The 26,863-nt window shown below is 42.4% G+C and overlaps 1 protein-coding gene across 2 annotated transcripts in view; it reads left to right on the top strand.

Moving 5' to 3' along the window:
• The window catches only part of LOC101644789 (charged multivesicular body protein 3), an 84,723-nt gene extending 61,522 nt beyond the window's left edge, over positions 1 to 23,201 (top strand). For both annotated transcript variants that reach the window (XM_004707951.2, XM_045283965.1), the window contains exons 4-6: positions 12,527 to 12,648; positions 20,436 to 20,550; positions 22,684 to 23,201. In XM_004707951.2, coding sequence (XP_004708008.1) covers positions 12,527 to 12,648; positions 20,436 to 20,550; positions 22,684 to 22,835 — 389 coding nt within the window. In that variant the 3' untranslated portion in view covers positions 22,836 to 23,201. The remainder of the gene's footprint in view (positions 1 to 12,526; positions 12,649 to 20,435; positions 20,551 to 22,683) is intronic.
• The last annotated feature ends 3,662 nt before the right edge of the window (positions 23,202 to 26,863 follow it).

Genomic DNA, 26,863 nt, shown 5'->3' with positions numbered 1-26,863 from the left:
ATGGGTCAGTGAGGGGCATCATGTCTCAGAGTGGGGCCGGCCATGTGGTCCTCTCTGTGGACTGGCTGCTCTAATTGGGAACATCGTCCTCACAGCCTGATGAGCCAGGATGTGCTCCACTCTCCTCCTCCCCCTTCATCTGCACCCGTGTGCTTCGATCAGGTATGTCTCTCTCCTACAGAATAAATGCTGTCCTTTGAAGTAAGTTTTTCTTGGGAGAGGGGCAGGTGTCCACTTAGTAGTTGGGATTGGGGCTGGCCCCCACAGACCTCTCCACTGGTTCCCCACTCCACATCAACATGTTGTGTTCACATCTTGGTGTACTGGTTTGAAGTCTGGTCCCTGTTTCCCTGTGGAGAAATAAATAATACCCTCCCCTTGGGTGGGTTAGTGCCCTGTTCCCCCACTACCCATTTCTTTTATTATTAATTTTTTCCCTTTCCCCACCTCCTTTTTAGTTGTCTACCATGTGTATCCCTGTAATTGGTCTGGTCCCTGCCATATTACCTGGTCCTCACCTCACGTTTGTATACAGTAACTTTTCCCCTATGCCCCTTTTGCATTTTTTTTTTTTTAAAGCTTACCTGAGCGGACTTATGTTGTACTTGTTCTTTTGTGCTTGGCTTACTTTGCTTAGCATGATTTCTTCCAGTTCTCCCTGTGCAGCGATGTGCTTCATACGTTCATCACTGCTTTTTAGGGATGCGTAGTACTCCATTGTATGTATGTACCACAGCTTTATAATCCACTCGTCAGTTGATGGAAATTCGGGTTGCTTCCAACTCCTTGCAATTGTGAACTGTGCCGCAATGAACATTGGAGCACAAATGCCTGGCCTTGGTTTGTTTCTTGCCTCTTCTGGATATATGCCCAGTAGAGGGATTGCTGGGTATTATGGTAACTCAGTTTCCATCTGTTTTAGATATCGCCAGATAGATTTCCACAGTGGCTGTATATACTTAAAGGTCCACCAGCAGTGGATGAGAGTTCCTGTCTCCCCACGGCTCCTCCAACACTTGTTGCTTTCTGATTTTTTGAATTGGGCTACCTTTGAGGGTGTTAGGTGGTACCTCGTTTTAATTTGCATTCCTCTTATGGCTAAAGATCGGGAACATTTTCTCATATGTTTGTTGGCCATTTGGATTTCTGCCCATGTGAAACTTCTGTTCAGGTCTTGTGCCCACCTCTCAAGTGGGCAGTTGGTTTTTTTCTTTTTGGAAGCTAGCAGAGTATTGTAGATAAGGCCTTTGTCTGATGTGTCATTGCTAAAGATGTTTTCTCAGTCAGTGGACTCTTATTACTCTCGGTGAATTCTTTCGATGTACACAGGTGTTTTATCTTCAGTATATCCCATTTGTAAATTTGTGCCTCCTCTGTGTTTGTGACCTTCCCTATTTCTGATAGCCTATGTATTCCCTGTGCCAAAGTTCTCAAGTTGGTCCCAATTCCCTCATTGATGGCCCTAATAGTTTGGAGTTTAACTTCAAGGTCTGTGATCCACCTTGAGTTTATTCTTGTGCATGAGTGAGATAAGGGTCTTCCTTCATTTTTCTGCAGGTAAATAACCATTTTTTCCAGCACCAATTGAAAGAGGGCATCTGCTTCCCATTGGATATTTTTTGGCCCCTTATCAAAGATCAGTTGTCTGTATGCTGATGATTTAATTTCTGGGTTTTCAGTTCTTTACCATCGGTCTGAGTATCTGTCATTGTACCAATACCATGCAGTTTTGACAACTGTGGCTGTATAGTATATGCTAAAGTCAGGTAATGCAAGCCCTCCCACTGTGTCCTTCTTCTTGAGGAGTTCTCTGCTAATTCTGGGCTTCTTCCCTCTCCATATGAAGTTGGTAATCAGTTTTTCCATTTCCTTGAAGAAGGATGAGTGTAATTGTATCGGGATTACATTAAATTTATATAGTGCTAGTGCCTTTGGCAGAACTGACATCTTGACTATATTCAGTCTTCCAATCCACAAGCATGGGATATTCTTCCATTTGTTGAGGTCGCTCTTGCTTTCTTGTAATAGTGTTCTGTAGTTTTCCCCATAGAGAACTTTTGTTCTTTTAGTCAGGTATATCCCTAGATATTTCCATTTGTGTTTGGCTATTGTGAAGGGTACCACCTTTTTTATCTCCTCTTCTGTGGTCTTATCCGATGTATATAACAGTCTGATGGACTTCTGTTTGTTGATCTTGTATCCTGCCACTCTGCCAAGCTCCTTTATTGCTTCCAGTACTCCCCTTGTGGAGCTTTTGAGATTTTCCATATATAAAATCATATCATCTGCAAATAAAGATAGTTTCTCCTCTTCCTTCCCCAGACAAATACCTTTGATGTCTTTTCTTTGCCTTATGCTGTTAGCTAAAACCTCCAGCACGATATTAAATAAGAGCGGGGACAAGGAGCATCCTTGTCTGGTCCCCTTTTTCAGTGGGATTGTGTTAGTCTTTTCTACATTGACTACCATGTTGGCTGTTGGTTTTCATATATAGCTTGTATTGTCCTGAGAAATTTTCCTTCCATTCCTATCTTCTCAAGTGTCTTAAACAGGAATTGGTGTTGGATGTTGTCGAATGCTTTTTCTGCATCTATTGATGTTATCATGTGGTTCTTATAGTTTTTCATGTCAGTGTCATCACATTCTTAATTCCTTCCAAAAAAATGGAACAACAGCCACAGGTGTATGAAATCCAGAATTATTATATATCATATAAGGGATTATGGCTGGAAGGGCCATTTTAATGGAGTAAAACTCAGGACATTCCCAGAAGTGAATTCTCCAAATCTTTGAGGTAAAATATAACGTTTATAAAACTTAATCTTCCTTATAGAACCACCATTTAAAGTACTTGCTGTTGAAGATCAAGGATTGTAGCTTTCAGTATGGATTACAACTCAATGTAAAGATGATCAAAATCCTAACAATTTGGCCAATAGGTAACTTCTTAATAAATGGAGACAAGGTTGAAGTTGTCTGGATTTTTTGTCTCGATTGGATCTACAATCAATGTTCATGGAAGCACCAGTCAAGAGATCAAAAGAAGAGTTGTATTTGGTAAATATACTGCACAGATCTCTTTAGAATATTGAAAAACAAGGATGTTACTTTGAGGACATTGGTTTGCCTGGCTCAAACCATGGTGTTTTCAGTTGCCTCATATGCATGTGAAAGTTGAATACTGAATAAAGAAAACCAAGATGCATTTGAATTATGGTGCTAGAGAAGAATATTGAAAGTACCACAGATGGCTAAAAGGGCAAAGTGCCTGGCCATCAGAAAGAATAGTGTCTGGAGTCTTACAGGTTTGTCTTAAAACTGTCAGCTAAGTCCACATGGAAGGGAGATCACCAGCTCATGTGATCTAAGGATTGTAAAATACCGAATTCAAGATCAGAGGAGGGAACTGTATTAGAGCTTAAATTCTCAGCACCCTGTTTGCACAAGGCTATGGATGACAGTAGGAACCCTGGTGGTGTAGGTGGTAAGCCTTGGTCCACAATCTGCAAAATCTGCAGTTCAAAATTACCAGCAGCCCCATAGGAGAAAGGGCCTTCTACTCTCATTAACAATTACAGTCTCTGAAACTCCTAGGGCAGTGGTTCTCAACCTTCCTGATGCTGTGATCCTTTAATACACGACCCTTTCATACAGTTCCTCATGTGGTGGTGACCCCCCAACCATACAATTATTTTCTTTGCTACTTCATAACTGTCATTTTGCAACTGTGATGAATCAGGCAACCCCTATGAAAGGGTCGTTCGACCCCCAAAGGGGTCTCAACCTACAGGTTGAGAACCACTGTCATAGGGCAGTTCTACTCTGTGCTAAAGGATCGCTCTTAGTCAGCATTGACTCTGACCAGTGAGTTTTTTTCAGTTATGATGACAGTGAAAGCTCCAAAATGTATTTTCAGATTCCCCATTGGATTAAGCTTCCACTGAATTCCCTCAGACCACGCTCTAGGGACATGAATGAATAGTCTTGCCCTCAGACGAGAGTGCAGTGCAGAGTGAATGACCTCAGATAAAAATTAGGTTAAAATTTAACATTATTTATTTTCCTTTTTGACTCATTTTTAATTTGTTCTTGTTCTATTCTGCTTTTTCTTGGATTGAGAGTTTTCTGTGTTATACTTTGTTATTTTTTTTTGGTATGATTTAAAGTTTTCTTTTAATTTTAGGATTGTTAGCATGTCTTTAAAATTTTTTTAGTTTGAAAATCTTTTTTATTTTATTGGTACTTCATCCACATATTATACAATTCAATTGTTCAGTCATATCAAGAAGAATTTTACAATCATTACCACAATTTTAGAATATTTCTTCTTTTTACTCACTATTAGTGTAATTTTTTAAAATTGTGACAAAAATAAACAGCAATACATGGCCCAATTCGACATGTATAATTCGGTGCCATTGATTATACTCTGTTATGCATGTATGATTTTCTTTATATGAAATCCAGGATAGGTAAATCTATGGAGACAGTAACTAGATTAATAGTTTCTTAGTGTTATGGCAGGGGAGGTTGCGGGATAATGGGGAATAATAATGAAGAAAATATTCTAAAATTTGTGATGATTTCACAACTCTTTTACTATATTTCAACCATTGAATTGTATGGTATGTGAGTTATATGTCAATAAAACTGCTTTAAAAAATAAAAGTAATGGGTAGAAAGAAAGGGGGAAAATAAACCAGCTATATGAATAATTGTAGAACTTCCATGCATGTGTTGTAAAAGTTCTTAAAGAGGGCATATTTTAATATTCCTTCTATTAAAAGTCAGGGAAGGAATTGATGTTGGAATCTAGCAGTAGAAAAAAAATTTTCCCAGTGAAAAATAGCATAGTGTTTCTAGTGAGTCTCCTACAACCCAACACATTACCCTCTCTCCTTTTGCTGTTCAGATGGTCAAAGCTAAATTTAAGCTCTAGGTCAGAGGTTCCCAGCAGGGCACAGTTTCACCTCTCAGGGAACAGTTAGGTGTTCCAAGACACTTTGGATTGTCACAATTGAGGACGAAGAAAGTTGCTACTGACACCTAGTGGGTAGAAGTCAGGAATGGTGCTAAACTTCCAAAATGTTCACTGCAATGGACTTATCTGGCCGAAATGTCTACATAGCTGCTGTTCAGAAAGTCTACCTGAGATCTGTGGGATAAGGTCACCCTTTTGAGCTTTTGTATTTATTGTATTATTACCTACTATACTTGTCTTTTGAATAAACCACTTGAAATCACCTTTACTAGTAGTAGTGTATAAACTGTAAGCTTGACCTTACATTTGGGGAGTTGTCTAAATGTACACGAGCATAGTATTTTTTCTTTGTCTGCATGGGTACGGCACCCAATTGTGCCGTTGACTTTGATACTTGCATGTAAGAGCTTTGTAATATCTTCATTTGTCTTTGGGTTCTTTGTCACTTATTCTGTGTTAGATGTTTCTTCTTAACTCATCTGTTTACCCATTTCTTCTCTTAACCTTGTTAAAAAGAAAATCATTATCTATTCTCTTAAAAGAAGTTTACCTTTGAAGCTTGAGTTTTGTTTTTCTTATATCATTTTATTGGGGGCTCATACAACCCTTTCACAATCCATACATCCATCCATTTTGTAAAGCACATTTGTGTATTCGTTACCCTCATCATTCTCAAAACATTTGCTCTCCACATAAGCCCCTGGTGTCAGCTCCTCATTTTTTCCCCTCCCTTTTCGCTACCCCTTCCCTCATGAACCCTTGATAATTTAGAAATTATTATTTTGTTATATCTAACACTGTCCACCTTTCCACCCCACCCTACCTCCACAAGGCTTGGGTTTTTTAATATTACTATTCTGAATTTTCATTTGTAATTATTGTGAAATATCATGATAAAATGCCATATTTTCTTTTGTTGTTTCAGATAATTTTTTAGATGTTAACTGTTTACCGACATATAATTCACATACCATACAATTAAAATTGTTTAAACATATTAAAGAGTTGTGCTGACTTACTGTTCTGTAATTTATCTCTAGTTTCTAATACCCATTGCAGGGGCTCTGCAAAACTGACAAAATTCATGATTAAAGGGTTATAAGGCAATTAATGAGTTTTATGCAAGCGATAAATGCTCAGGTTAGTTGTTTACCAGGACATATTATAAAAATCTTTCAAGTCTGCTAATAAATACCCAAAGCGGCATATGACTTGCTGTAAGCCTCAACTCCAATGCATGCAGTTCAAGCTTTGTGGGTCAGTAAACCAAGCTTTCTGAATTAAGTGCCCAGAAGTACCCCACTCCAGTAAGCCTCAGCTGGAAGGCATTGAGCTCCATTTCCATGGTTCAGCAAGCCCAGTTCAATGCCTAGAGTCACCCCACTCCACAAGCCAGCCTCCCACACAGGAGCACTTAACTTACTCCATGGGTTGGGAAGTCCATGCTTTGGTTCCTAGTTCTACTCCTCCTCCTCTGATGGTATAACTGTCATTTGGATCCAGGGAGGGTCACTGTACAGGGATTTCAGGTCCAGAGGACATGTTCCACTCCTGGCTCTTGCTAGTAATGAGATTTCTCATGTTTCTCAGAGAGCTGGTTTTATATACAGCAGGATGGCATTGCAGGGAATGCTGTTTGCTGTCACTCACAGGCAAATCCTATCAGCATTTCCCCCACCATTTCAGACCCATGCTTGGAAAGGTGGTTTGGTGAGAGAAACTGTGGCTAGAGGAGCCACATGAAATCACCCAGTGCCCCAGCAGTCCCCACAATGTGGGAGCCTTTTCTTCATTATTAGTAGCTCCCTACTTCCCACCTCTCCCCTACCACAAGCCCTAGAAACTGTTAATTTACTGTCTCTAGATTTGCCTATCCTAGATTGCATGTAAAGAAAAACAAAAAAATAAGCACCCCAATAACAGCAACAAAAAAAGCCTCAATTCAAAGCTAAAGCAGAAAATAATTAAAACTAGAACAAATTTAAAGTGGGCCAAAGGAGAGAATAAATAATGTGTTAAATTTTAAATTAACTATATCTATATTAATCTACTTTCAGTGCACCTGGTAGCAAAGCTGTTCATGTCCTTGGTCTGTGGTCAGAGGGGATTCTCACGTGGGTGACCTTGCAAATGGATTTGGGGCTTTTACTGTTAGAATTTAATCTCTAATACAGTTTCTTCCTCCAGTGTTGGAAGAAGAATCCTTGGATTATTTACAATTTTTGGATCACACAGGCTGGTATGCTTCTACCATGTGGATTTAGTTGACACCATACTTTCTTGTAATTTTATTCATTCTATTTGTAATAGCCATTTTTAAATTGAAGATTGGCAAGAAAGAGTTGGGGGGGGGGCAACTTACATTATTACCATCATTTTAAAATATAGAGTTATTTGGTCTTTCTAGGTGGTATAATTAATATAGTAGATTTTGATTTCTCTGTTTTAAATGTACTGTTTAATTTTTGTTCTTGTTAATTAAACTGGTAAATCAAGTATCTCTCAAGTAATTTCATTTTTACTCTTCTACCTTGAAACATGATATCATTAGAAATTTATTTTAAATGTTTATGTAATATTATTAATATTTTATGAGCATATGAAGATACTCGACATTGTACGTCCTTAGGGAATTGTGTATTACAACACCAATGCAATACCAGCTCACGTGTGAGAATAGCTAGCTAGCATTCAAACCCCGTCAACACCCAGTGCTGGTAAGAGCAAGGAGCAGCAGCCACCCTCACCCATTGCTGGTGGGAATATATATCAGCTCTGCTGCTTTGGAATAGCTTGGTAGTGACTTCTTAGCATGTGACCCAGCAATCATACTTCTAGATGTGTACCCAAGTAAGTGGAAAATAAATATATGTCTATATAGAAACCTAGATGCAGGTTATTTTGTGTTAGGCCAGTTGACTAGAGAAACAAATCCAGAGACACTCATATGTATAAGAAAGAGCTTTATGAAGGGATCAGGTGTAAGGCATCATCAGAACAAAAAATCTTACCATAGTGAATGATGGGGGGAGTGCGGAGTGGAGATCCAAAGCCCATTAGTAGGCCACTGGAGACCCCCTTGCAGAGGGGTCTCGGGGAGGAGATGAGCCAGTCAGGGTGCGATGTAACAATGATGAGAAATACAACTTTCCTCTAGTTCCTAAATGTTTCCTCCCCGCTCCCACTACCATGACTTGAATTCGATCTTGCAAGTCTGGCTAGACCAGAGGAGGTACACTGGTACAGATAGGAACTGAAAATACAGGGAATCCAGGACGGATGAGCCCTATAGGACCAGTGGTGTGAGTGGCAAAACAGGGAGGGTAAAGGGAGAATGGGTAGGAAAGAGGGAACCGATTACATGGAACTGTGTGTGACCTCCTCCCTGGGGGACAGACAACCGAAAAGTGGATGAAGGGAGACGTCGGACAGGGCAAGATATGACAAAATACCCATTTATAAACTGTCAAGGGCTCATGAGGGAGAGGGGAGCGGGGAGGGAGGGGAAAATGAGGACCTAATGTCGGGGGTATAAATGGAGAGAAAATGTTTTGAGAAACAGTGTACAAATGCGCTTTACACAATTGATGTGTATATGGATTACGATAACAGTTGTATGAGCCCCTAATAAAATGTTTAAAAAAAAAAATTTAAACCCCCCCTCCAAAAAAAAGAAAGAGTTTTATATCAGAGTAATTATTAGAAAACATCCCAGCCCAGTCCAGATCTAGTCCATAATTCCAATAAATTCCTTTCCAGACTCATGTAGCACATGCAATGACGCAAAATGCAGGAAAATAACAGGCCAAGTGGATGCAGAGTCTTGTGGATCCAGTGGTGGTGGAAGCATCTCCAAGGCTCTAGCAGGTCTCAGTGCGGCAAGTGACTGAACAGCAGGAAGGTGAAACAGAAAGAGGCTCTCAGGGCTCAGCAAGTCTCCGTGTTGTGTGGCTTGTCAACAAGAAGACAAGGCAGAGAGAGAGGAGTTCCCAGAATCCTCATGAGAAGGCCATGTCCACAAGGAGGCATCATCGAGCTGTGACCTGCTAGACTTCCCCCTTCTCTCTTAATATTATGTAAATGCCACATGTTTTAGTCACAATTACCAAAAATTAGAAGCCACCCAAATGTCCTTCAACATATGAATGGGTAAGCAAACTGTGGTACATCCATACAACAGAGCATGCAGCCATAAAGTAAAAGAATTATCAAACTATGAAATGACAGAGGAACTTTAAATACATACTACTGAATAAAAGAAGCCTGTTTGAAAAAGCTACACAATTGTCCATTTGAACTATGTGACATTCTGAAAAAAGACAAAAGGACAGAGATGCTAAAAAGACCAGTGGTTACCAGTGGTCCACAGGGAGGGTGGAATAGGTGGAGCACAGGGCGTTTCTTAGGGCAGTGAAACTTTCTCTGTGGGACACATGGCATGCGTTTGTCAAAAATCCATAGTGCTGTACAACATAAAGAGCAAGTGAATCCTAATGTAAACCCTGGAGTTCAGTGAATAATACTGTATCTATTATTATTCCGTCTGTTTTAATTGGTGATTAGCAACAAATGGCCATCCTTAGTCTTTAAGTAGCACAAAATTTATTTTCTTAGTGTTTATGGAGCCTAGAAGTCCAAATTCAAGGTGTGGCTCAAGAGCATACGTTCCCAAACTTATTTGACCTATTGCCCTCTTTTCAGAAACAAAACAAACAAAAAAAAGACAATCCCCCCAACACACACACAATGAAAAACTTTTGTAGTATAGCCTGTAATCCAGGATAAACTATAAGTACCTGCTCATGCAACCCCCTGGATCATTCTAAGGAGCTGTGGTGGCATAGTGAACATGTTGGGCCGCAATCCACAAGGTAGGTGGTTCAAAACCATCAGCAGCTCCTCGGGTGAAAGATGGGACTTTCTACTCCCGTAAACAGTTACAGTCTTGGAAACTCACAGGGACAGTTCTACCTTGTCCTATAGGGCAGCTGTGAGTCAACATTGACTCGATGGCAGTGAGTTTGGATCATTGAAACACCCCCCAGGGAGTGGTGTTGCCCACTTGGGGAAACACTACTGTAAAGAGGAGGCCCTTTGTCTAATTCAGCTTCTGGAAGTTGCAGTCCCTGAAGTTCCTAATAGATGAATCTGACCTCTGTGTGTGTCTGCCTTTTTTTGGTCTTGTTCTTTTTATAACTCAGAAACCATTAAGTGTAGGACTCACTCCACTCTGGTACAGCCTCATTAAATGGCAAAAGAAAAACCTTAATCCAAACACTTTTCAATAATTTTAGCACATTTTTTTTTGGATGGGTCCATAACACACTAGTACAAGAAGTCAATAGCTGGGGGTGGGGTGGAGGGAGCCTCTGTGCAGGATTATATGGAAACATGGCACCTGCTGCCTACATTTTCTGTAAATGTAAAACCACTCTAAAAGACAAAGTCGATTTAGAATTATTTAGAAAATTTTTTGTTATATCAAAAGCATATATTTCATACTTGATAGTGTTACATTTTGGTAAGGACTGTTTTTAATTATTAAATCATTGTATCTGCCACACCTGCTGTTTTCCTTGTGGAAAAGTGGAAATTACTTTGTACTGCAGTCCTTTGCTTTCCTCGCTGTCTGCTTTTCCTACCTTTCTCTTCTGTATTTAACTTCCAGTCACACTGCTTTTTCACTTGCTGGAGACACCACACTGTTAGCATCCAAGCAGAACCGTCTGACACCTGCGTTATAGCTCCCCCTTTCTCTTCTCATTGTCTCCCTTTCAACAATACTTGGTGATTGTGTTAGGCAGGGTTCTCGAGAGAAGCAAAACCAGGACCCTTAAGATTATATGTGTGCATGTCTGTATATGTATACATAAAGTTTATATAGCAAAAAGGAATATAGCAGCAAATTAGTACAGCAAGCTCAGTCCAATTCACTTTTGTGGGACAATTATTATACTGAAGGTCCTTCCAACTCATGAGGCCAAGGAAGCAGACAGTAGGAAGATGAAGTGGTGAGGGGTAGCAGAGGCCAGCAGCGCAGTGTAGCAGAGCAGGTCACTGTAGCAGATCCCTCACTGTGTAGGGATGCGAAATGGCTGGTGGGCGCTGCAGTGTCAGGAGTGGTGGCAAGATGAACCGAGTTGCCCTCAGGCAGCAGACACAGCATGTGGGGCCATGCCACAGTGTGGAACAGCATGGTACAGTAGCACAGCACACGTGAGGCAGGGCAGCTAAGTCAGGCAGCATGCTGGTCCAACTACCGGGGAGAAAAAGGGGGGGCAGCTTCCAGCGAGCCATTATCTTGGTCACACCTCCAAAGGAGGTCATCAAGCTGCAACCTGATTGACAGGCTAAACTCCACGCATATCTTCTTACAGGTGCCATGTTTGCACAAAGAAACCTATCACTTAATGAACTTAACATTTTGGAATTTCTTGTTCTTTCATAACTACATATATAATTCATTATTTATTTTAACCATACAGAGCCTTGAAACTTCCCAGTAACCCTGCTGATCTTAATAAATAGGCATTTGGCTTTCTCACTTCACGGTTCAGAGAACTGAAGTCTTCCCCTCAATGGGCCAGCCTCCTCAATCTGCAGAACAGTCATGAGATGCTGTATATGGGGCACATCTCCCTGGTCATTCCTGTTTCTGTGCTGCTGGTTCAACCACAGATGTGAAACCTTCTGAGATTTCTGCCTTCAGATGGAGGGAAAACTTGTTGTCTGTTTGCCCGTTTTGGTTAACAGCCGTGAACAGCAGAACAGTTCTTCCAGTCTCATGAAGTTTCCCAACAGATTTGGAGGGTCACCAGCTCTTTATTGTGGCATGTTAAAGACATCAAACAAAAACTCCCTGTCTTTGAGTTGGTTCTGACTCATAGCGATCCTATAGGACAGGGTAGAACCGCTGCTTTGGTTTTCCCACACTGAACCTCTTTATGGGAGCAGGTAGCTTCCTCTTTCTCCTGCAGAGGAGCTGGCGAATTTGAACTACTGACCTTGAAATTAGTCACTCAACTTAATAACCCACTGTACAACTAGGCTTATTAGCGATATTAGGGGTGAAAATATCAGCTGCCCCCATGGCGTCATCTAAAAAACAGCCTTAGACTGTAATCTCTCCCTGGCCACACAGACAGACATACAGACTCACTCTCGCAGATCCTGATTTCTCTCATTTTGCTGAGGCCTGGCACTCTCCACAAGCTGGCGTACAGGACCAGAACTTGGGTAGCCCAAAAGCTGCCTTTTTTCTGACAAGGTCTAGAGCTATCACTTCCATTTGTGACTTGTCCTGGGTCACAGCTATTCAAAGCTTGCCTTCAGGCTATGCCTATTAGTATATGCTCTCATGATTTAGAAAGTTCAGTCTCTTGGTCCACTAGCACAGCAACGTATTCGAAAAGTACAGAAATAACTTACGGAACCCTTACCCCGCCCTCCTCTTATTGGAATGAGTCATCATTGGGCTGTCTATCTCCCTACTCCACCTGCGTTACTCTGTCATACAATCTCGGTGTCACCTTTTTCTCCTTTCAGCCGTGCTGCGAGTGGCTGGCTCCCTGCAGAAGAGCACCGAAGTGATGAAAGCCATGCAGAGTCTCGTGAAGATCCCAGAAATCCAGGCCACCATGCGGGAGCTGTCCAAAGAGATGATGAAGGTGACCTGGGGCTAGCCCTGCTTCCTCTTTCAAACTGTAGGCACTTAGGACATGCCTGAAGGGTAAGGATGGATGGGAGTGGACAGACTACTGCTGCTGGAACTGTTCTGAGGACAGAGGAGCAGCAGTGAATACTGTTCAGAACCTCTTAGGCCAAGCTTGGTAGACGCTGAGTCAGGTTGCCAGATGCACCTTAGGAGAAGCAAGAAAAATATCTCCCAAGCTTCAGGGGAGGTGGGGGATTCAGGGAGCAGTCTTGGGTTCTAGGAAGGTAGAGTTTGTAGACTCCAGCCTGAGCACAGAGACGGAATGACACCTGGCTCCGTGGGCTGTTCCAGGGGTCGCAGTCAAGCTGTCCAAGGAAGCTTTTCTAAACTTAAGCCAGGTAAACATTTCCTGCAAAGGGCTAAATAATGCATATGTTTTATGCTTTGTGTCTCTCTGCTGTTAATTACTTTATAGTTTGAAAGCAGCAATCAATAATTGGTAAATATGAATATGGCAGTGTTCTAGTAAAACTGTTTTAAAACTAGGCCTCAGACTGAATTTGGCCCACAGGTCATAGTTGGCTGGATATTCCCAAGCATTCCCCCCCCCCCCCAAAGACTCGTAGGAGGAGTTGGTTAACCACTCAGCTGCTAACCAGAAGACTGATGGCTTGAACCTCTCAGCTGCTCCACAGGGGAAAGATTTAGGAGTCTAGTTCCATCAAGATTTATAGCCTTGGAAACCCCATGGTGCGGTTCTACTGTGCCCTGCAGCATTCATCTGAGTTGTTTGGGTCTAGAACTAAAAAAAGAGAGACTAAGAACAAGATTCACCACTTGTCAGTCAGTCAGTTTGTTGTCCCGTGGCAGCCTGCTTCTTTCTGTGATGCTGGCAGCTCTGTCACTGGTACTTCAAATACAGCGGGCCACCCAAAGAACAGGTTTCAGCGGAGCTTTCAGATTAAGAACAGACTATGAAGATGGAACATGCTGTCCACTTCTGAGGGTTTAGCCACTGAAAGCCGTAGGAATAGCAGCAGAACGTTGTCAAATATGTTGTTGGAATACGAACCCTTCAGGTTGGAAGTCACTCAAAATGAGTAAGGAAGACGTATCTTCTCAATGTAGAGTCAAGCATGATGACATGGATGCAGGAAAGCTTTCGGGACCTTCATTTGCAGGTGGGACATAACTCAAAATGAAGAGAAACAGCTGCAAACATCCATTGATCATTGAAACTTGTATGAAGTATGAATCTAGGAAAGTTGGAAGTAATTAAAAATGAAATGGAATGTACAAAGTTCAATATGCCAGGCTTTAATGAACTGAAATGGATGGGTACCAGCATTTTTGAATCAGATAATCATGGTTTAATGTACTGGTAATGACAAATCCAAGAATGCTGTCACTTTTATCATCAACAAGAACATTTCAAGATATATCTTGAGCTCTAAGCTGTCGGTGATAATATGTATGTGCATATAAGGAAATCTAGTCAATACAGATGTGTTAGACAGGGTTCTCTAGAGAGATAAAACCAAATTGCTGATAATTTAATATATTTATTTATAAAGATAATTAGATATATAACACAAGAAATGAACTGTTAAATTATATACAGATAGATATATAATACAAGAAATGAACAATTAAATTATAAAGCACTACAAATGGCTCAATTCAACTCACTCCTGTGAGAGAGTTGTGAGACACTAGCAGTTCTTCAAGTCTAGTCTGCTGCCAGGTCTTCCTCTATATAAAGAGCGAGCTAGGCTATGTCAGCACAGCAGCCAATCACAAGGCAGGTCACCAACCGCCAGTCCCCAGCTCCAGAGAAGTCTTAAAGGGACCTCAACTTATAGCAACACAGGTCACAGGCTAGGCGTCCCACAGGTAGTGTAGCCTGTAAATTGAGGCACAGAACAAGCAAGGAAGTCGCACACTCGTCCGATGATCAAAGAGCGAGAGACAAGAAAGGCAAGGCTCACCCTGCCATTTATCTCTCCACCCTTCAGTTAATCCCACTTGTGTTTATCGGCCAGGCTGGCACAATAAACTATCTCAACAACTATTACTCTCATTTATGCACCAACCACTAAATTTAGTGATGAGGAAACTGAAGAGTTCTACCAACTTCTTCAATCTGAAAGTGATCTAACATGCATTCAAGATGCATTGGCAATTATTGTTGATTAGAATGCAAATGTTGGAAATAGACTGTGGAGGTTTCTAAAGGGGAGAGGGCAGAGGTGGGAACACATACCAACAGACTAGAAGGTTGAGAGGTATAGGCTTGATTGTAAAAGAGAACAGAGGTCCGTAGGAGGGAAAAGAGAAACCGGGCCATAGAGATAGGCTAGAATTCAGGGGTGGTGAATGTTGATGAGTGGTTTGATGGCTAAATGTAGAGTTAATAGTCTGAACTGTAACCCCCAAACCTAATTCATAAGAATAATAAAAAGTTGAAAGCAAGAGGAAGGAACAGCAGTTGGAAAACACAAGGGGTATCCCGCTCAAAAAAAACAGAAAAAAGCTCCACTGGGCAGAACTTTCATAATAGGCATTTTCCCCTAGGTTAGCATTGAACAACTCGCTCTGAGTTGGTGTACCCAGTGGTGTCGCCTGGGAAGGTTTTCTGGTCACATGAATTTTTTCATAAGAGCATTTTCGCTTGAACCTTGTTTTTTTGTGATGGCCAATTTAAGAGAACAGCGTGCAACTGTGAAATTTTATTTCCTGCTGTGGAAAAATGCTGCAAAAACTGTTGTGATGTTGAACACAGCTTACAAGGACAGTGCTATGGGAAAAACTCAAGTGAACGAGTGCTTTTCTCGTTTCAAAAACGGTGAAATGTCGATTGATGACAAACCTCGTTCTGGACGTCCGTCAACTTCCCAAATGGTCAAAAATGTTGACTCGTAGTACATTTGGAGTTTGTTCCACCAGGTCAGACTTCATCAAGATTTCTATTTAGAGGTTCTGAAAAGACGGTGTAACAGTCTGAGACAGAAAAGGCCTGGTTTGTGGCAGACGGGACTGGTTTTGCCATCATGACAGTGCACCAGCTCACGCAGCCGTCTCAGTGGGCTAGGTGAGTAAGGAGCATGCCTCTCTTGCCACCTGACCTCGCTCCACGGGACTTTCTGTTTCTGCGAATGAAGAGGGACATGAAAGGACAGTTATTTGACAATGTAGAAGAGGAAGGAAAAAATGAGAGAGGTGCTGTCAGTCATTCAAACAGATGAGTTTGAAAAATGTTTCCAAGAATAGAATTGCAGATTTGACAAATGTATTAAGTGTAATGTAGAGTCCTTTGAAGGTGATAAGGTTGTTTTGTAAAAAAAATTTAAATTCATAGCTTTGAAAAAATAAATTCCGGGGTTTTTTTTGATACCCCCTCTTATGTCCTTGGTGATAGAAATGAAGTTGGAGATTGCATGATAGAATATGGCAAGACCAACAAGGTGTTTTTTTCAGCAACATAAACAGCAACTATAGGTTTAGACTTCTCCAGGTGGCATACACAGAAATCAAATTCACCACATCTGTGGGAAGAGATGATGAAGAAGCTCAGTATGAGCAGCTAAAATGAGGCGAGGGACTGGCTGAGGAACACAGATCATCATTTGCTCATATGCAAGTTCAGGTTTAGGTTGAAGAAAATTAAAACAAGTCCACAAGAGAGCCAAAATACACCCTTGAGTATATCATGCCTGAATTTCCAGAGCATCTCACGAGGAGATTGGACACACTGACAGAAGACCCGATGAACTGGGGGAGGACATCATCCCTGAATAAAGCAAAGGTCATTAACAATACAGGAAAGAAAAGATCAAGGGGGATGTCAGATGAGACTCTGAAACTTGTCTTGATCACAGAGTTGCTAAAGCAAATGGAAGGAATGAGGAAGTAAAAGAATTGGCACAGAGAATTTCAAAGAGCAGTTCAAGAAGACAAAGTATTATAAGGAAATGTGCAAAGACCTGAAGTTACAAAACCCAAATGAATATGCTGCACATATCTTAAGCTGAAAGCACAGAAGAAGAAACTCAAGCCTTGAGTTTTAATATTAAAAGATTCTGTGGGTAAACTTTTGAATGATGCAGGAAACTTGAAGGTGGAAGGAATACAGAGTCACTTTACCAAGAAGAACTAGTTGCCATTCAGCCATTTCAAGAAGTAGCATATAATCAAGAATTGGTGCTACCAAAGGAAGAAGTCCACGCTGCACTGAAGTTATTCGCCAAAAATAAAGCTTCCGGAATTGATGGACTGCCAATTGAAAGGTTTCAACAAGCTGAGGAAGCACTCACTTGTCTCTGCCAAGAAATTTGGAAGACATCTGCCCACCTGGCTAACTGACTGGAAGAGGCCATATTTGTACCCATTCCAAAGAAAGGTGACCCAACTAAATATAAAAATTGTTGAACAATATCATAAATGTCACATGCAAGTAAAATTTTGCTGAAAATTATTCAACGATTGCTACAGTACATCAAATAGTAGCTGCCAGAAATTCAAGCCAGATTTGTGGCACAAGGGTTATCATTCCTGATGTCAGATGGTTGTTGGCTGAAAGCAGAGTAACAGGAAGGTGTTTACTTGTGTTTTATTAACTATGCAAAGGCCTTCAACTGTGGCTCATAAACTATTGATCACATTGAGAAGCATGAGAATTTCAGAACACGACATTCTGGTCGTGCAGAACTTGTGTATGGATCGAGTCAGTCATTCAAACAGAACAAGGGAATGCTGTGTAAGTTAACATCAGTAAGGTGTGCGTTAGGATTGTATCTTCTCACCATACTTACTCAAGCTGTGTACTGAGCAGATAATCAGAGGCTGGACTATAGGTGAAAGAACTCGGCAACAGGATTAGAGAAAGGCTTATTATCAACCTTCAGTATACAAATGACACAACCTTGCTCGCTAACAGTGAGGAGGACTTAAAGCTGCCCTTGCTGATGAAGATCAAGGATCATAGCCTTCAATATGGATTACAACTTAATGTAAAAACAAAAATCCTCACAACTACACCAATAGATAATTCATGATGGATGGAGAAAAGATTGAAGGTGCCCCGGACTTTGTCTTGCTTTTATGGAAGCAGCAATCGAGAGATCAAATGATGCATTCATTGCCTTGGCTAAATGTGCTGCGTGAGGCCACTGTACGGTGTTGAAAACGAGGCTGTTACTGAGGGCTGAGGTGCCTGACCCACGCCATGGCTTTTTCAATCTCATATGCAGGTGAAAGTTGGATATTAAATAAGGAATTCAAAGTCAATGATTCGAACTATCGTGTTGGTGAAGACTACTGAAAATACCGTAGATTTCCAAAAGTAGAAACAAATCTATCTAGGAGGAAATACAGCCAGAATGCTCCTTATAAGTGGGGATAATGAGACTTCATCTTACGTACTTTGGACATGTTATCAGGAGAGACTAGTCCCTGGAGAAGGACATCATGCTTGGTAAAGTTGATGGGCAGCAAAAGAGAGGAACGCCCTCTAGGATACGAATTGGCACAGTGACTGCAACAGTGGGCTGAAGCGTAACAATTGTGGTGATGGCACAGGACTTGACAGTGTTTCATTGTTAAACACGGAATTGGAACCAACTAGATGCCACCTAACAATAAGCATTAAGAACAAAAATAGAAGGGCACACATATCTGCTCCCCCAGGATCAGGGCCTCCACTGGGATAAGGCTAAGGGGGCCATTGTTGCTTAGCCTCTGCCCCGTGCTCCTGCCCCCACTGCCGTATTGCATCTTCCCATTAGCCTTTTGGGGAAGATACTCTTATCCCCTTATTCTCTTTCCCCCATAGGAGGAAACTGAGTCTCAGAGCTGCCAGGTAACTAGTGTAAGGTTGCAGCGGTTGTAGTGACAGATCTGGGGTTGCACTCGAGATGTCTGACCTGGGCACCTGCTGCTGCAGAGGCAATGGGAACTGAAGTGCTATAGCAGAGTGTTCTTTCACGCATCAAACCTACGGCCTGAGTCCCAAAGTGTTTCTGTTAGGTTGGGCATGCTAGAGAAGTGAAGCCAGGGACACTTGTGTTTGTATGTCGAAAAATCCAGTTGATTCTGACTCACAGCAACCCTGTAAGGATCGGGTAGAACTGCCCCTGGGGGTGTCCAAGACCGTAACTCTTCACCAGAGTAGAAAGAGTCATCTTTCTCCCACAGAGCAGTTGGCCATTTCAAACTGCTGATCTTGCAGTTAGCAGCCCAGTGCATTTACCAAATGCATCTTAAGATGCGCCTCCAGGTACGTATTGAAGATCCCCATGGGATCCCCATGAAGATTCCCATAGTGACCTTACAGGACAGGGTAGAATTGCCTCTGTGAGTTCCCAAAACCAACTCTTTACAAGTTTAAAAAGCTTTGTGTTTCTCCTGTGTCATGGCTGGTGGTTTAGAACTGCTGACCTTGCTGTTAACAGCCCGACTCATTGAATCCCTTTACAGTAGCTCTCACAGTGAGGGGTTTCTCATTCAGCCAGACCTGCCGGAAGGCTCCACACCTGGATGTCTAGGCCTATGAATTTTCATATTCTTTCATGTTCGGCATTGAGAAGAAAGTGCTCTGTGATGGGAAGAGTATAGTATCAGCTAGGTGCTCACCTCAGTCAGTGGTCTGGCAGCAGAAAAGCACATGGGTTGCCTTAAATCATCAAATCTATCCACGCTGTCATGGAGAGCCGTCCTCTTGAGGCTGTGCGGGTGGCCAGGGGCAGGAGCTGCCACACGTGCTCTTCTGCCCTGGACTCACCGGTACTTTCAGGTACAAACAAAACAAGGGCTTCAATTGTTGCTGGTTACAAAGTAATCCAGACTTTCCTCTCCTGGCAGCCATTAAGCCACCAAAACCACCTCCTCCTTGTCCCCCACCCATCACTCAGCAGCCCCTTCCTCTCGATCTAGGCACACGAGTAGCCTTCTTTTTGCATCGTAAGGTCCAATTCTCCTTTACTTCAAAAAGCAGTGAACAGAAACAGTCAATTGGCGTTGTTGAGGAGGCGAGGACACTTCAGCAGAGAAGAGCACATGAATGGCATCTGCAGGCTGCCAGGGATGGGCTTCTGGTAAGAGGACCATTACCTCAGTGAGTCCAGAAACAAGGACTCTGTTCACCCAGGAGTGGGCAATTGGGCTTTGGTCAACTGATTGATCCTTGCCAGACCCTCTGGATTAGCCCTAAGCATTCCTGTCCCTACAGCAAGGTGCATGAAAAATTACCTTAGGGTTAACAGGCTCATCAGATGATCCTGGGATGAGCCGCCTTGCTTCTGGCCTTAGCCAGACCCAGTGTCAGCCCATGCCTGCCAGCACCTATAATCTGGACCTCCTACCATCTTCTACAGGCCTTTCTCTCGGTTCCATGGGGCCCACCCTGCCCTGGGCATTTGCTAACAGTGTCTGCTATGGCTTCAACAGCGTTCACACCATGCCTCAGCTCCTGCATTCCCAGTTTACATTTGCCATGTTAGGGTAGTTACTTCCCATGAGGTCAGGCATATGCTCATCTGTCAGTTCCTCAAGAGCTGCCATATAATGACTGGGTTACACTGGGAAGCTCTGCTGCTAGCCAGGAGTGGCCCTCGCCAGCTTTGGAGACCCACTTCCCTGTGAGCCGTCCGCCTGTGGACAGAGGGCAACCTCCAGAGCTGCTTTGGCTCAACTACCTTGTTTGCCAACCCCAAACTGGCTAACGTGGATTGAGCTTGGCCAGTGCTGGCCCCTGAGGGGGATCTGTTAGATAGGTGGCAGGAGTGACTTTTTATCTGTATTTAGGCTGGGATCATAGAAGAGATGTTAGAAGACACCTTTGAAAGCATGGATGATCAGGAAGAAATGGAAGAAGCAGCAGAAATGGAAATTGACAAGATTCTGTTTGAAATTACAGCAGGTATGACTCAGTGGGACTCCGCCGCCTCCTCTCCCCCTCGTGGCCATTCCTCCCACCTTCTCTAGGGTAGAGCTTCCGCAGTCAGACTTGTTTTTATTTTCCTCATTGCCAGTGAGTCCATTCTGACTCACAGCGAACCTATAGTGGAGAGTTGAACTCTCCCTGTGGGTTTCCAAGACTTCTGTAGGCTTGCATTCCCAGATCCACACATAGCTCAGGTGATAGAAAGAGCACAGAGTGGACATCTGGCAAGTTTCTGAGAGCAGAACCCTCCATAGGAAACTCCTTCCAACCAATCAGTTCTAGACATGATAGGACATGGCCTACGTCTTTACAGGAATAGAAAACCTCACCATTCGCCCTGGGAGCAGCTGGTGTTTTTGAACTGTTGACCTAATAGTTAGCAGCCCAGGGCATAACCATCGTGCCACCAGGGCTCCTTGTTATTATTTTAGGTTGTGTATATAAGTTATTTCTTGAAAAATGAGCACAATATCTTTGTTAAAAAGCACAAAAATAAGGAACTTTTAAGTTCCTAGAGCTTTTAAAGGAAGCTATTTCTACTCATATATGATTCTTCAGTTTAAATTGGTTCCATTACTTGGTAACAGTTTGGCAAGAGCTGTAAAAAGCTATTGAACTAGCAGGTCAACTTTTAGGAGTGACTCTATTGAAAAAATTAAGGATGGGCTCAAACATTTTGCTCAAAGAAGCCCATGGAAGTAGAGTTGATCATTTTAAACCTTTGAAACACTAAGTACCTAATGATTTAAATATTGGTCGAATCCGTTGTGTTATATCTGTTTTAATGGAGTACTTGCCTTAGGCTTCTCTAGAGAAATAAAACCAACGAGAAATATATACACACGTGTGTTTCTGTAGAGAGAGAGAGAAATTGGTCTGTTTACTGTTTACTTACTTGAAGTAAGTAAATATATGTGAAATATATATATATATATATATATACATATATATATGATACATGTGTGTATACACACACATGCCCTCTACCATCACATAGGTTCTAACTCTCCCGAGAAGCAAGGGCTCCCTTTAAACAGATGGAACCATCCAAAATCCATAGACTTGGTGCAGGCTTGCCTCCCAAGATCCATAGCTCAGATAATGGGTAGAGTATAGAGTGGAGAAGGGCAAGTTCTGTCCAAAGATCTATTTACAGCTAAAGGCAGAACCCACCCTAAGGAAACTCCCGTTTCAACAGACCAGTTGATTGTATAGCATGACATGGCAGGTGATTGCATTAGATTACATCATGGAACAGCACCTAGTCAACTATTTGTCCAAATCACAAGACACCATAGCCTATTCAAGTTGATACATAAAGTGAACCATCACAAAACTACAAAGCTATGATAGACAGTCGCTTTGCTACAGAAATCGGTATCATTTCCTAAGAAGTCTATAGAAAAAAATCTAGGAGGGAAGATAAAAACGGCTTTCATAGTTATCACTCAGTGATGGTTAATGAGTTTTGGGATTTTATTTCTACTTTTGGATTTCCCGAGTTTTATGTTTAATAAAAATATAATGGGCAGAACTCTCTGTATATTTGTTATTTGGTTTTAAGCTATTAGAGATAGTCCCTGGGTGGCACCAGTGGGGAAGCATTTCCACCACTCACTGAAAGTGCTGGTGGTTGGCCGCCCACCCCGAGGCAGCCCAGGCAGCAGGCCTGTAATGGGCCTCTGAAAAGTCATACCTTGGAAACCCTGGGAAGCACAGTTTACCACACAGAGTCGCCAGGAGTGAAAATCGACTTGCCAGAAAGTAAGGAGCGTAGTTTTTTCAGGAAAAGCTTTTTGAAGATTTTAAAACAATTTTACTCAGGAGATTTAACACCATGGATTTGGGAAATTTTAAGTTTTTATGTGTGTTTAAGGATTCAAGTCCAGAGTATCAAAACCCAGGTTCTTCAAATAGAAATCCTGTTATTATGATTTTGGTATCATTACAAGCTGATGCTTGCACATTGGTCAGTGAGACAAACTTGATCAAAATAGCCTGCTCTTTTCCTCTTTCTTGTGCACTTGGTCCAGTTGTGAGGAAGGCAGGGAGCCCCAGGGGCCAGTTCCTTAAAGCCGGTGCTTTGGTAACCTGCTGTTTTCTCTTCAGGGGCCTTGGGCAAAGCACCTAGTAAAGTGACAGATGCCCTTCCGGATCCTGTGCCTCCAGGAGCAACAGCTGCCACAGAAGATGAGGAAGAGGAGGAGGACGACGAGGCTCTGGAGGCCATGCAGTCCCGACTGGCCACACTGCGCAGCTAGGGCGGCCCAGCTGGCCTGCTGGGTGCACGCACACTCCTCTGAAGTAGCCACCAGTGTGTGTCCCTCGCACTACACCTGTCTTGAGGCATCGCATTCTGGAGAAGGTTCTCTGCTAAATCTCTTTCATTCTCTGCAGTGGTCTTAGGGGGATGTCTTAGGTATCAAAGGGATTGTTTCTTCTGAGAGGTGGCGTGATTAAATGCATCCTTTTCAAGGGTATAAACAGAAGTATCTTACTGGGGAGAATTCTGTCTTCTCACAGTACTTCTGAGAGTAGAATTGATTGCCTGAATGTTGAGGGCTCTGTACATTTTTGCCTGTAAACACTATATAAATGGATTTTAATAAATTTCTGCTTTGACTCTTGGTCTTCTGGTAGGCTGAACTGACATGGTGTTTGCTACCCCAGGTTGTTGGCCTTGGAGAGAGGATGTGCTCGAACGCTTCTGCTCTGTGGGTGCTGGTCCTGAGCAACCAGATATGGGAGGGAGCCACACACCTGTATTTTGCCATCTTTTTAACCAAAAATGATGCTTAGCGATTGCCCTGTGCCCTGTTGGCTGAAGAGTTCACATTGTGTAGTATGGCCAGGTACGTGTCTGCACTGTGTATGCTGTGATCCATCACTCTCCTGTTACAGGTCGTGCCCAGAGGTACTAGCTGTGGAACCTTTTGCCCTGACTGCTTCAATTTGCTTTGAGCTGGTTGTCACGGGTCATGAGCTACGGGCCTGCCCACCAGTGCTTTGGAAAAGCTGCGCACTGACCAGCAAGGGGCAAGGGTGTGGTCATCCATCATGACATGTTCTTGCATATCTGGAGCATCCTGAAAAAGCACGTATAAATGTGTCAGCTTTGACATAGGTGACCTGAGATGGAAAGTGCTCAAGCTCAGCAGAAGGGACAGGAGACCCTCCAGCAGGTTCTCAAGTGCAGAGGGCCTGCCTCTTCCTCAGTTTTATCTCGAGACTACAGCTTCAGGACCACATTTATCCAGCTAGTTTCTGCACAGGATACTGGAATGAAGGGCACTCCAAATCCCCAAGCATTTCTCTTCTTAGGTGGATAGTCACATTTTAGAATGTGCCACCCAGATAGTGATCTCACCCAGTGTCAACAGGTGTTTGTTTTTTGTTTTTAATAAGAGTTCCTGTGCCTGCCTTCCCTGCTCCTCCTCACCTTTCCCCCTCATATTCTGTGCTGACTGGGGGAGTCGGATACCGTCCTGTGACCTGGATGAGCCTGCCATCTGGGAAGCAAAGTGGCTGCTGTGCAGACCTCCAATGAAAGCGTCCCTGTCTTCTGGCTTTTAGGACCAGCGCCAACCTCACACAGCTCTTGCTTTAAACGTTCACCGTCTAGCAGCTACTCAATGCTGGTTTTTAACGTAGCCTTCCCTGCCCCTCACCACCACCGTCTCTTCCCTTGACCCCTTGCTAACTGTACCATTCATCTTCATCCCATTCCGTCTTGGCGCTTTCCAGGTGTCACTCTCAGAGGAGGTTAGGCCTTATTTTCTGAATGTACTAGTCATTCCGGCCTCTTCCTCATCCCCCGTGCCACACCCACCAGCAGGACAGCTGTGGCTTTAAGAACTGAGAAGTTTCTGTAGCTTTCAAAGCTTTGAAGAAATGCCCCGATTGTTCTTATCCTCTCCCCCACCTCCCCGCTAGCGACCCATGCCCCTCCAATGCTAATCTGTTGTAGCAGTAAGAATGGACGCCAGGGTTGGTTAGTAGGAACTTGGCAACTTCTCTGCATTTGTCTGACCCGGGGCCACTAGGAGTTGGGGCGGACTGGACAAGAACAGCAGCCACCAAACCAGCTCACAAGTGTGGTCTGTCTAGAGCAGTAAGGAAACACCCTCTGTAGGTCAAAGACATTATATTCAAGATGTAATTTTCAGTTGCAAAAATCTATTTTTAAACATGTTGAGTTTTATTAAGTTATTTCTATTTTGCATCTTTGGAAGTGATCATGTAACCTTTTCACTGCCTTCTGTGAAAAAGAAGTTAACATGTATACTCACTTTGATGCTAAACCAGCCATGTATTCCTTAGACAGTCTGATTTTGGTCACACCATATATTTTATACGCTAAATTGGAACTTGTTTCATCTCGAATTCTTGTTAACAAGTCTGTAGGTGCTGTTGGCCCATGATTTCCTTTCTTGTATTGTTCTTAGCACATTTTTGGTTTGTTCTTAGCACATTTTTGGTATTAAAACACCTATTCCTTTACCAACAATCTGACTTTTCTCATTAATGACATTACACTGTAGAGCCCGTTTTGTGCATTTTGACATCTGGTGGTACTGAACTGAACAGGTGCACAGCAAGAGTAATGCTGGCTTTGGTGGTTAAAATTATGGGTGACCTCACCTGGACCACAATTCTTACAGGTTTATAAGTCAACCCTCCACTTTCACAATCTGGTGTAGGTGTTTGGAACATAACCACAGGTGAGATGTTGGTATACTAGCCTTATAAAATAGGTTGACAGATGTCCCAGATTTTTATCCACTTGATTTGTATAAAATGGAATTATCTACTTTGTAGATTTGGTACAAACTCACTTATAAAGTGATCTGTGCCGAGTGCCTTTTGGAGAGTATAACACTTCAATACTTTTAATGGTATACATTCCAGATTCCATTAAAAATACATTGATTTCTTGCTTCCATTCTGGTGAGAACAGCTTTCACAGCCCCCAACCCCCCACCCCATTCTGTCTGCGTTTGACATGTCTCCCTCCCGACCCCAGCCACAGCCTTTGATTATGGTTTGTCTAAGTATAGTTTTTTGTATTTATCCTGCTTGAGACTTGTTGAATTTCCAAGATCTGGTGGTTGGTATCTTTTTCAATTGATACCTTGTCACTTCGTTAATTCTGTTTCTAAGAATCCAGTTGCACGTGTTAGATTATTTGATATCCACACCTGTTTGCTTGAGGAATAATCCTTTGATCCTTCATCTTGTGGCTTGTTGACTGCTAGGGCCCATCCATTTCACTTACTGTCTTTCCTTCTAGAAATCCCATGTGGTTTCTTTTTTTTAGAGTTTTCCATTTCTCTGCTGAAACTGCCATAATGTGGATATACTAATCATCAAATTATACACTTTAAATTGGTGAATTCACTTTCAAATTGTTTTTTTTTTAACCAAGATACATTATTGGCCAGGACACACTACTGGTGAGTGCTTAAATCGGAGTACCTGCTTTGAGTTTGGCATTGTCTATTAACAGTATTTGAACATATACGTATTGACTCAATACTATTAGGGATAAACCCATGTGAAAGGAATCCAAATATTCATTAGAATTATGAAAGATAAATCATTGTGTATTCACACAGTGGGATATTCTACAGAGTAGAACTTCATGCAACAAATAATAGATACTTTTATATTTTTCCAAATGATAGAGTGTTAGAATACAGGACTACGATCCCTTTGGCGGAAGTGTTATCCCAAGCTGGGTACAGTGGAGGCTTCTGTAATGTTGGTTTTAGTTCTCAAAGTGGTTGGTGGATACTTGATGGACTGGAATGCTTTGTGCACTAGCCTGGACCTGTGTGGGTTACACTGTATTGGACTCATTTCCCTGACTGTACCTCTACATGGGATGCCCCCTGCACTGTAGTCTTTAAGTCTCATTTCTTGTGTTGCATCTAAAAGCTCCCTAAACCAATCTTAACACCTATAACTCTTGTTGAGAGGCGAGTTGAGTCCCGAACCAGAGGCCAATAAACTGAGCCAAAGTATTACATGAATACTTTAATGCAAAATGCTTAACACTTAAAATTAGCAAAGCTTCATTTAAATTAAAATTCCATGTAACTAAAGACAGTTAATCCCAAGAATTGTACAGTAGTTGGTTTCTGCTATTTAATGCCAGCCCTATGCAATACAAGGAGGACAGCAGCATTGGGCGCGATTCCTCCATTGTTCATCTCAACCCTAAGGGGGGGGGGGGGGGGGGGGGGGGGCGGGGAGGGAGGGGAAAAATGAGGACCTAATGTCGGGGGGG

The sequence above is a fragment of the Echinops telfairi genome, unplaced genomic scaffold (genome assembly GCF_000313985.2).
Source record: "Echinops telfairi isolate 266 unplaced genomic scaffold, ASM31398v2 ScPeMD7_7467;HRSCAF=8505_1, whole genome shotgun sequence".
In the NCBI taxonomy this organism is placed as follows: domain Eukaryota; kingdom Metazoa; phylum Chordata; class Mammalia; order Afrosoricida; family Tenrecidae; genus Echinops; species Echinops telfairi.
The sequence above is the reverse complement of the archived record's forward strand: the minus strand, read 5'-3'. Positions and strand labels throughout refer to the sequence as shown.